Raw genomic sequence first — 11,934 nt, 5'->3', positions numbered from 1 at the left:
TTGGTGAGGTCGAGGGTGATTATCCTTTACGGTGCGAGCATTGAGCCATTGGAAATCTGTACACAGTCTCAGATCGAGACTTCTTCCAGACCAGCGGGGAGGCATACTCACTGCTGGATTTCCTGATTATCTCTCGCTCTTCCATGTCATCCAAGGCCTGCCTGAGCTTGTCATAATGGTTAGGGGAGAGCCTACACTTAGGCTAAAAGGCTTGGTGCCACTGAGGCTGATGCGATGGACATAACCAGTAGCCATCCCGCAATCTAGTTTGTGCCGGTAGAAGGTAGACTCGTAGCGGACTAAAAGATGAACTAGCTTGGCCTTACACAATTGTGACACCTGAGTGGACTCAATGTCAATGTCACCTTGCCCTAACTCACTTGTCACTCTGTGCGGTTTGAAGTCAGTCAATGGTCAAGCTATCTGCACTACCAGTGAGGGATTGACAGGAACCCAGCCATTGCTCCACAATGTCACTACTGTTCTCCCCACTATAATGTTTTTCGAAGCAGAGGTGGTGTGAATAACAATGATCTATTGTGCTGTGATTTGCATCCCCACACACTTCTTTGCAAAGATGGGTTCGCCCTTCTCCTGGGCCTCCTCTGGAAACAGTTATCATAGGTTGCTGTTGCCTCTGCTCCAAGACCAGTTCAAGCATGGCAATCAAACAATACAATGCCTTGGATGAGCCATTTGTGGTTTGCACCAGTCTCTAACAAGACCAAGAATCGACACAGAAAAGTATATAAAAAAACGTCCTCATAAATAGCTCTGTTGCCACCGTTTGGTGAAAAGTAGCGTCGCACTCACGTTCATTGGCATGGGAAAGTTACTACCATAACAGGGTCCCTAAATAATCATACTGTCACCACATACAAGTAATGAACCGTATATTATATTTCCCCCACTCACTCATGCTACAAAGAGCTGAAAATTCTGCACGCAGGAAAGAATGCGAAACAGTTCATATGCACACGCTACCAACCCTTTCACATGCCCATAAGCTCAACACCTGTAAAATAATGGAGTCGGCTCAAGCTCTTATGGGATAACGGAAATATCCTCACTTTAGTCAGGCAAAGCCTCATCAAAACTCAGAACCTTGTTTCGCCACAGTACCAAACACCAGGAATCTTCCCCTTCAGTTGGTCTATTTTCAGCTACCTCGGTAATTATTCCTTTCAATGGCACCCTCTTCTTGATAAAGCAATAACTATAGGCCAATACAATGCTAGTTTCACACAAATAAACTCAAGGTTAATAAAAAATGAATCTTTGAAATACCCTTTTTAACATCCACATCCAAGTAAAGGGACACACTCAAGGAGTCAAGAAATACGCCAAAGACGTGAATATTACATATCCTTTTAATTTATTTGCTCAAAGAACATTGTACCAAATGGTCTATTAAAAAAATGATTTAACCAAAGTTGAAGTGGTTTCCAACTTTGTATCTAAAGTTAATGCAAAACCTTCAAATGTGTCTCCAATATTAAAGTGCATTAGTGTTCATCTACACAAAGCTCTAAAATCAAGTTTTTGTTTTAGGTACAAAGACATTGATTAAGTGACCCGACAACCAAAAGAAGCAATTAATTTCGATAACAAAAGGCACCAATGTAAACTAACAAACTATTAAAATATATATAGAGGACAAATAGGCAAAATTAACTCAATAATTTAAAGCTCATGTGAACTTATTTTGCAAACATACCCACTTAATACAGAATGGTAAATATGGCTCTTCAGTTAGTTTTCCAAAACAAGTCAAACTTATGAGCATAAAGCCAGTTACTGCAGTGTTCTGAACAAAAACGTAATGATGTCACTGTCAACATCAGACAAAAAAAAAAACTGAATAAATATTAGATCGATATGGACATCAATACTTCACTCAATCAGAAATACAGCATCAATTCAGTCAGAAACGGCAGTGTGAATAAATTAGTAATCTGTAAGGATTGAGAAGGGAAAATATTCACCACATGTGCTTTTGTCCTATTGCCTACATACAGGGAAGGGAACACTAATTAATATAAATGTTTATATCAGGCAAAGACAAAAGCAGGTGTGGGGAAAGAACCAATAACTACTCACAAAACCTGTTAATGCTAAGGAAACTGTCTGAATACATCATGTTAGACTGGGCATAACTGAAGTGGTTTCTACTTAAGGGGACTGGTGCAGTTTGAACTGTTGCATAACCTGATTTACTGAGTGAAGCCATAGAAACAGGACAATTTTAGAGGCACTATACCACAAACTGGCAACAAAAACAAGAATTGGTCCCCAATTATGGTGTTCCTCACTCAGTTGGGTAGATATTCAACCAACATTCATTATAGAATTCTGGTCCTAACTCAACAATTGAGCATCTAAATAAACAACTAAATAATAGCAGCAATAGCAATATTGAGAGAAGCTCCCCCTTCTCCCTGTTTCAGCTCACAGAGTTGATACCATTTCATTCTGTTGTCCCTTGTTCTCCATCTTCTGGCATTCACAGAATGAGATGGCTCCATAAACCTCAAGTAGCAAGAGTCACAGATTTCTTAGCCTCAACGGAGCGGTTGAAGATCCATTCAGATGTTGGGTGTCACCTCATCTCGACTTAACTCCCAGCGACATTTTCAGGTTCTCGTACACCACATAGCTGATGCTGACAGCTGGAATGACCTTCAGGAAGTTAGGGGCCAGGCCCCTGTAGAGACCAGTGGCCCCCTCTGTCTGGATGATTTGTTTGAAGAGCCCTGACATTGTCATCTGTGGGCTGCCCTCCAGCATGGCTATAGGAGATAAATCACAGTCAGCATTAGAGCCAAAGAACAGAAAAACCTGTAGTCATTTATAACCTCATCTAAATAAAATGAGGAAAATATTATATATTCCAATAAGCAGTGTAAATTAGGTGTGCATTGTTGAAGCGCTCACCTTGTGCCTGCATGCGGGTCCTGACAAGGGCCAGGGGGTAGCTGGCCAGCTGACCACAGGTGCTGGATACTGTGCCACATCCAAGCAGAACTAACACTCCCGGGTCAGTACTGTTGGCACCATACTTCTCTAACCAAGAGTTCTTCAATGTCTGTGGAAAAAGGAACATATTCATAGACTATTTCAAATGGAGCCTCCAATGCAGTGAAAACATGTAACTAGAGATTTGTAAAAGCCTTCTCTGGGTCTCTTACCTCATACACAGCCAGGTCCATTCCAGCGTAGGGGATGATGCCCATCATGTTGGGGATAAAGCCCTTGTAAAAGGCACGTAGTCCCTCTCTCCTGAAGATGCTCTTTGCACAGTCAGAGATGCCAGAGTACTGACCAGTCTTTCGCAGGGCAAGCCGTGTTTTCAGAACCTGGTGAGCAGGAAAAAAAAAACTGAGAACCTAGCAGGTGGCATGTGGCATGTAATCGGAACGAAAACATTGGCATTACAAACTTTCAAATCACAAGTGTTTATCCTCATCCTGATAAAAATCACAGGTGTAATCGTCCCTATCTGTAATGACAGAGGGCGATGACTGACGGCTGCTCACCTCCATGGGGTAGATGGTGCTCTGAGCGATGACTCCAGCCATCGAGCCAGCTACAAAACGCTCCAGGATGCCAAGTGTCTCCTTATCACTGCCAATCAAACGCTTGATCTACATCAGTGTCCGTTTGAAAGAAAAGTGAGGGGATGAGATAAGATAGACACCGTTAGAACATAAACTTGGTCGTCACATACAGAATTTAGATGGAGTTATAATAAACGGTATACGAGTCCAGACTTTCCCTAAATTAAGTAAAATGATACAGGAGTAAGTGTTGCATTGCATGTAGTACCTGCTCATAGGCCATGAACTTGATGGCGGATTCAGGGGCGATTTTGATAATGTTGATTCCATTCCCTCTCCACAGCGACCTCATCCCACCTTCTTTGATCATCTGGGTGAGCCCACTCATGATGCACATGTTGTTGCTACGGGAACCATGGACCTGACAAATCAAGAATATAAAATGTTTATCATACAGAAGTCAAATGACCAATTAGATCATTGGGGCCGTATTCCGACTTGATCTGTGTGCTTAATGTTCAGCCAAGTCTCCAATTGACGTCAATTTATGATTTAGACGAACGTTTACGTTGTGCAAGCTTATTATAACTCTGAATCGGGCCCTTCTCAAAACATTTATTCAGTTATTTAAGTAATGAGGCATTCGCTCTGAGAATGTGAGTACAATGTGGAACAAGTCAAAGTGTACTGGGGTCAGTTGCACCAACCCACAGATGACTTGTTCAAACAGACCCACTGACGTCAATCGTGAGTCCACACTTTGCTATCACGTAAAATCCTATCTACTTACTCCTGACTTATCTGCCGCTGCAGCCAATCACATCTCAACAGAGAAGGTGTGCTGGCTCTCAGACACAGTAATTGGTCAGCTGGATGAGCCAGGGGGGAACAAACAGCCACTAGGACCCTTGACCCCATGTTTTGGCACATTTACATACTCATTAACCCATGTATGACTCTTAGGTAATCGCTCTTGCAACAGTTCTGTTATTTGCCTACAAGTTATGCAAGATGCCCACTTTCACTCAACAATGAACAGGTAGGTGTACCATTCTTAGGACTTCAAGTGTTGTTGGGAATACAGGGCTGTGGTGGTATCGAAGACAGTAGATCAAGGGCTTCTTACCTGCATGAGTACTTTGAGTCGGTCTAAGGGGGCGGTGAATGTTCGGGACACTGCTCCTGCACCTCCGCCTGCTACCAGATGCCTCCACCACATGCCTGTCAGTTTCTCCTCTGTCGTGAAGTCATCAGGCACCATCAGATTGTCGCCTACGTCAAACAGCTAGAGAGCAGACAGATTGAACATTAGTATAATTATCCACTACTAGCCCATTTATTTTGTCCCAAAATACATTAGTTCTCCAAGAGCAGCTGCAACAAGAAGCTTAGTCAAGCTATAAGGGGTGAGCTGACATTTTCAGTGTGTGGGATTTCTAAGGCCTCATGTTTACACAAACCATTCACCTAGAGGTGACTAGGGGCAAGCAGTATTGACAGCTAAATGTGCGTCAGAGAAGACTCTGCCCTCATCCCTTTAGAGCAAAGGTCACAGGTTATGAGGCTTTAGGTCAGTTGACTTAATGTTCCGAGTTAGGAAGCAAGTTGGATTCTACACGTTTCCTGTTCTGTTATTTTTGGGACAATGCTGTGTAATCAGACATTAAACCAGTTAACACATAAGGGTGCTTCTGCTTTAATGCCGTGGTTCGGACTTGACGTGCAGTCCTGATATTATGAGGGTGAAGACTGAGGGGAATGTTCCCTCCTTGTAAGACTGTTTGTTGCACAATGACCATCTAGGTCAGCCAGGGAGCCTCCCCAGACATAGTTTAAGTCCCAAGAGAGGTGCCTTTGCAAAATCCATACCAGAATACAGGCTTTATACCTCTTTACCATGCCAGCACCAAATCACTAACTGAAAGCTATTTAATGATAGGTGCTGCCAATTTTCTAAGTTCTTGCCTGTTATGCAAGTGTAATTAATACTACTGCCACATGTTAGTCTGGCCAAAGAGACTCAAGAGTAAATGCTGCTTGACATTTTGCCTGGCTTTTGTGTTAGGTGGTCATCTCATCTCCAGGGGAGTATGTCTGAATATTTTTAGCCCCAGCTCAACCTATAAAGGCTGTTCTGTAGCTTTTGGCACATTGGAGAGGTAAGCAGGCTAAGATTTAGAAGCCGCCTTGCTCATTAAGGTGTACAGTATTTCAATACCCCACCCACACGCTGCCCAAGATCACACTGTCCCATGAAGGTGGTTCTAAGAAGGCAGGGGATCATTTTATTCTCCTCCTACCTCTTTACAAACGTGATGATCTTACATAAGGGATAATTAAACGTGTATTGACATTTTATATAAAGGGGTAATTATTTCAACCCGTATTTTTTTTTAGCATAATCTTGTATTAAGAGCTTTCCTGTCCACCAATTAGTAACAAATAATATTAATTGGTGACACATCCATTCGGTGTTGATCTATACAATAGGATTAACATCACCATTCACAATATTGAACTTTAAAAGGCTATTGTCGGTGGATACAGAGTGTACTCAAATTCATGTTAAATATAATTCAATTCTCTGCTTTGTGGATAGCTATTTTACATCCTCCCTCACCGTGGAGTGTTTCCAGTAGAGGGTGATCTCAGGGATGTTGTTCTCTTTGGGCTGTAGCAGAGGGTAGTTGCTCCACTCATTCCAGTCAATGGTCATTGTTCCATTCTTATCCATGCTATTAAAAAAACAAAAAAAAAAACAGATTAAAACAAAACCATAAACTCTTGAGAATATGAATCAAACTGGTAATAATAGCTATACTGACAACATTGACCAAAATCATAAGGAAACACCGTTTCATCCTAATACCTTACCTCTGTAGGACTTTCTCCGCATGCTGCTGGGATATGTGAACACCAAGGTCCTGGAGAGACTGCATGATCTCCTTAGAATCCATTTTATCTGAATCACAATGGAAGACAATTCATCACAATTCCACCTGAATCCAAACAAAATGTGTATTTCATGGTAGCTTAGGCATGTTCTGAAACTAAGTTTGGATTTGTGCATAAGAGCATACCAGCTCTCCTTCTGTCCAGGTTCTTGAAGACGAGTTTCAGATCTTTCTCCTGATCTTGCAAATAGTGAACAAACTCCTCAAAGACCATCTGCCCATCCAGGTCATTGTCTGCACTTTTCACCGCTTTCTGCAGGGGCAAAAAAAACTAAATGATTAACAAAATTGCTTTCTTATAACAGACACCATGGAGGAATATAGAAAATAAAACGACAAAAGTAAACCCAAGACTGGAGCTTATCTGGAGGGGGACAATACTATTTGAATGCATGTAAGCACCTGACAGGAGGGTAAGGTGACTGTTGTGTGAATAATGTCAAACAGTGCATTTCTCATTACCTCAATATCCAGCCAAGACAAAGCACTTCAACAATGTCTCTGATCGAGGCAAAGAACACCAAGGCCCTATGTTGAAAGCCATTGACTCAAACCTAGGCTAACCCGTCCTTCATTTAAAACTAATTTGTCCCATGTTTAAATGCCATTGTATGTGAGAGAGAACAGCGTGTATTCACTTTCAAAATGTGACATTAGGCCTGTAACATGGACAGAAAGAATTCTCCCAATGGGAGCGGTGTCACACGTAACTGCCAAAATAAAGGGAACATTTGAGTAAATGAGGGACACAAAGCATATTGAAAGCAGGAGCTTCTACACAGGTGTAGTTCCTGAGTTAATGAATCAGTTGACCCAAATCATGATGGGATGTTGTGTATAACTATACTCAGTTGCCCATTATTTTGGCCACCATGGCTAAGATCTCAGTGACTTTGAAAGAGCAGTCTCAAAGGAGCGTAGGGGGGTTAAAGGATGTGTGTGTCAGTCACCAGATCTCAACCCAATTGAACATTTATGGGAGATTCTGGAGAGGTGCCTGAGACAGCGTTTTTCACCGCCATCAACAACTCTCCAATAGATTCTACAAGTGTCTGTTACTCTATGCCAAGGCGCATTGAAGCTGTTCTAGCGGCTTGTGGTGGCCCAACGCCCTGTTAAGATACTATGTTGGGGTTTCCTTTATTTTGGTAGATACCTGTAGTTCAAGACAGTAGAGCAAATAACACCAGGCCAGCAACTCAACTGCTGATGCCTCAGTCTATTTTAGACCAGGTAGGTCGACGGGCTTAGCACAAGTTGGCAGGTCAACTTGTCATTAAGGATATAGATACATGTCCACGACACTAATACCTATGCCTGAAGACACGAGGGCTCGAATCACGATGCCAACCTCGGCCAAGAACATCATGTCTTGCCTCTGTAGGGCACGCAGTCTTGAGGGTCAATTAACTAGTCTTGCATGCATGGGGCGGCAGGTAGTCGAGTGGTTAGAGCGCTGAACAAGGCAGTTAACCCACTGTTCCTAGGCCGTCATTGAAAATAAGAATTTGTTCTTAACTGACTTGCCTAGTTAAAGGTAAAATAAAATAAAAACTGTAATTTAACAATTCCATCATGTTTCAGTGATTTCTTAATGTGCCTAATTGACAACCCTGAATCTGCTGGTTTAGTGCTTAGGGTCACTGATATGCAATTAGACTAATAAGAGGCACATTTAAACTTAAACTAGAAGCGGTTGCCGGCCAAAGCCCAATGCACAATCAATGTAGAGAACAATAACAAAATTGTCTATGCCTTCAGTGTCAGATTACAGTTTATGAATTATAAAACAAAGTCAAAGAATTCTAACATTGATGAAGCAAATGCAAATTCATTTTTCAAATATATTAATCAATATCTGGGGCCACATTTATCCCTCGGGGGAACTCCTTGAGCCTGTCTACATAATGGTATATGAAATTATGCGTTCTATCTTGAATTCCATGGGTCTGAATCATTGTTGCATTCAATTCCTGCTGAAACCTTTAAACATTATGGTCTGATGTGGTGGATTACATGCAACACTATGCAGTAGGTGAGATTTTGACAGACTACAGGGGGGGGTTGCATTTACAGGAAAGTACGACAGCATTGTTAAAAAACGTATAGTTTAGGAAAAACACAAATGAAATCAAAATGTAAAACTTGCTGTGAAGTTTGCAGAAGCATATAAATACATATGTAAAAGAATAGAATGCAAGTCTTACCTTTCGCCATTTCCGATAAATTGAACATTCTTGGGACGGTAGAAACACACTCAATTTGAAGAGCGATTTCAGCTCCGATGGTAGTCCATTGGACTCATAATACTCGAATTCAATAGGATCCGAATTCGGAACAGGCACATAAAGGCACAGGCCAAGCATGTTTAAATTTAAGATAAAGCCACTCCACAATAAATAAATAAATAAAAAGTACACCAAAGATTGATAAATTCCCTAGGCGTGTTACTACTAAAACGCCGGTAAAGAAGTGCCTAGTGTTATAGAAATCTATGAAACCACACCCTTCTGAAAATAGAGCCATTTTATTGGCTCCTATGATGATCTTTTTGCCCCCCTCTCTCGGTAACGTCATTTGCTATCGGCCAATCACTGCATCATTCAATTGCCAAGCATTGATCTTGCGTGAAAGCTGCTCAATGACCCCCAACCCCTCCCTCAGACTATTGTGCCACGTTCATGACCTATTCAGGAACTAGGAAACTCGGAAATGTCAGACTTGCTAACTGGTTGCACGCGTACTGCGTTCAACCAGTTAGCAAGTCGGATATTGCCGAGTTTCCTAGTTCTGACTAGTAGTTGAATGCAGCATTAACCCTCTCTTACCCCAAGCTACGGTTTGTTCGCCTACCCCTATGTGACGTAGGCTATATTTTGGGAAAATAACAAACGTTTCGCGTTTGGAGATTCATCATGCCTTAATTGAAATTTGTGATATGTTAGTACTACAGGTTTTATAAGCAGAGTTTTACAAGGTGAAGGCCTATAATGCTGCTTTGCAGTCTACCTCTACAATACATCATATACATGAGGTTATTAGATTGAAATTCATTAAATTCTTTATTTTCATCAATGTTTGTCATTCTATATTGTCATTTAAAGCTGATTGATTCTACCAGCAAGATGGTCTGAGTTCAGCCAACACATCATAATAGCAACTTTCTGAAAATGTCCGGCTAAGACAGAACAAGCAGATTGTTAGATTGTTATTTAGCCTGGTAGTAACACTGTTAACAACTGCAGGAATTATGAGATAACAAACTGTGCCTTTTATCAAATCAAATCAAATTGTATTTGTCACATGCACCGAATACAACAGGTGTAGACCTTACAGTGAAACGCTTACTTACAAGCCCTTAACCAACAATGCAGTTTTAAGAAAAATAAGTGTTAAGTAAAAAATAAAGATCCAATGCAGCTGTTTTTTTTCTCAATATAAAATCATTTCTGAGTAACAATTAAGTACCTTACTGTGATTGTAAAAAAAAATATATGCAATATATATATATACATTTACATTTACATTTAAGTCATTTAGCAGACGCTCTTATCCAGAGCGACTTTTAGCACAGAGAAATTTCTCAAGCAAGAGTTTTGCTAGGACAGTCTGTGAGTGGTCTGAGTGGGGAGAGGCAAATTGAAAACTATCTGTTATCGGCAGAAAGGTTCAGAAATCTACTTCTTATCGGTCTATTAACTAATTGACCATCTGGTGATGTCATCAGGCAGGCCAAAGCTCCATCTCACCAAAACAGACTGACATTTCAGGCAGTCTTTTCAAACAGCTTTTGCACTAAAATGGCATAATCATCATTTTCACAATTTCACGGTATTATTCAAGCTCATAGTGTGGAAATACAGTATATATAAAACATAGGTCCATTTTTGACTGCACTGGGGCCTTTAATATCGATACAGTATTATAAAAGGCTTAATAGTTTGGGTGGTTGGCTTTCTCCAGAGAATAAAAAGTAATCAACAGATTAAAACTTTTATATTAGTTTAAAAAAAATCTTTACATGGGGTTTGTATGTCCTGCGAGGTCTGCATTTGTCCCACCAGACCACCAGGTACTATGGAACACCATGAGGTTGTATGCAATAAAATGATGACGACATGCCTAGACTTAAATGCCAGGTGACAAGCGCCAAGTGACGGATGTGCTGGAACAAGGTCAAGGTTTTTGGTTAAACCACGTGGTGGACAGACAGCTGAGTCGAGGGGCGGTCTTGGGCAATAATTTGGCCCTGGCATTTTCTCCACACCAGCCCACATCACTGCTCACTCCCCCAACTCACTTTTGGGGTGACAATTAGACTATAGTTGCTATATTTTACTGTAAAAATAGGAATCAGAATGTCCAGAATTGTTTTTGGTTCAATAGAGATGAATTACATACATCTTTATGTGCACTAACTAATATCATAGGCTAATTCATTTGGGGTTCAACACACGAGGAAGTGGAAACTCAAAACACATGAACTATAATACCCACTGCTAGTAGCCATTTTCCATCCAACAGCAAATGTAATGTCCTAAAAAAAACATTGCAGTCGTAGGCTACTACCCATGAGGCATTTTGTGCACCACTCCATATCTCAAATCCATATCAAATATCTTGGTTGTAAAATACTTGCTACTGAGCTGTATATTGAATAAAAAAATACCTACAGAAAGCTGATACCCTCCCCTCTCTTCGACAGGGACAGGGGGACGAAGCTTCCTAAGCTGTGTGTTTCACGTAACTGCATTTTGAAATGTTATACAATCAGAACACATTTTTCTCTCGAGAAGGCCCCAGCAAGGGCACCGGCACAGGGGCAGACACATTCATTACAGGAATCATGAGGATAATATAATTTACTGTATGACCAAATAATGCTTTTAGCTACCGTTTTTATATTTTTTTAATAGTATTTTATTAGGATCCCCATTAGCTGTTGCTGAAGCAGAATGCATCCTGAGGTCCACACAAAACATAAAATATGACATAATACAGAACATCAATAGACAAGAACACCTCAAGGAATGAACTACACACATTTAAAATAAGAACAATAGAACCAAAAAAGGTCCTACAGACAGTTACATGCATGCATACACTAGTATATATAAAGTACTAGTCAAAAGTTTGGACACACCAACTCATTCAAGGGTTTCTCTTTATGTTTTACTATTTTCTAAATGGAAGAATATTAGTGAAGACATAAAAACTATGAAATAACACATATGGAATCATGTAGTAACCAAATAAATTGTTAAACAAATCCAAATATATTTGATATATTCTTCAAAGTAGCCACCCTTTGCCTTGAGCGTCGCTGCACAGCTATTTTCAGCTCTCTCCAGATGTTCGATCGGGTTCAAGTCCGGGATCTGGCTGGGCCACTCAAGGACATTCAGAGACTTGTCCCGAAGCCA

The 11,934-nt window shown here is 40.8% G+C and overlaps 1 protein-coding gene across 1 annotated transcript; it reads right to left on the bottom strand.

Moving 5' to 3' along the window:
* Positions 1–1,356: 1,356 nt before the first annotated feature.
* Positions 1,357–8,995, bottom strand: slc25a25a (solute carrier family 25 member 25a). The gene is made up of 10 exons (XM_029677754.2): positions 8,719–8,995; positions 6,638–6,764; positions 6,432–6,519; positions 6,178–6,292; positions 4,684–4,842; positions 3,826–3,978; positions 3,537–3,644; positions 3,189–3,356; positions 2,935–3,085; positions 1,357–2,789 (listed from the first exon to the last, which is right to left on the bottom strand). The coding sequence occupies exons 1-10, from the start codon at positions 8,875–8,877 to the stop codon at positions 2,605–2,607; spliced, it is 1,413 nt and encodes a 470-aa protein (XP_029533614.2). The 5' UTR covers positions 8,878–8,995; the 3' UTR covers positions 1,357–2,604.
* Between the last annotated feature and the right edge of the window lie 2,939 nt (positions 8,996–11,934).

This window comes from Oncorhynchus nerka, linkage group LG13, assembly GCF_034236695.1.
Source record: "Oncorhynchus nerka isolate Pitt River linkage group LG13, Oner_Uvic_2.0, whole genome shotgun sequence".
Classification (NCBI taxonomy): Eukaryota; Metazoa; Chordata; class Actinopteri; order Salmoniformes; family Salmonidae; genus Oncorhynchus; species Oncorhynchus nerka.
Note: the sequence above shows the minus strand (reverse complement) of the source record. Positions and strands in the feature narration are given on the sequence as shown.

Bases quoted from the DNA above. Each gene is read 5' to 3' on its own strand.
- slc25a25a (XM_029677754.2), bottom strand. From the start codon at position 8,877: ATGCTTGGCCTGTGCCTTTATGTGCCTGTTCCGAATTCGGATCCTATT. The intron at 6,765-8,718 runs GTAAGACTTGCA...TTGCCCCTGCAG, and splicing joins TTTATCGGAAATGGCGAAAG to AAAGCGGTGAAAAGTGCAGA. The intron at 3,086-3,188 runs GTAAGAGACCCA...CTTTTTCCACAG, and splicing joins TGGACCTGGCTGTGTATGAG to ACATTGAAGAACTCTTGGTT.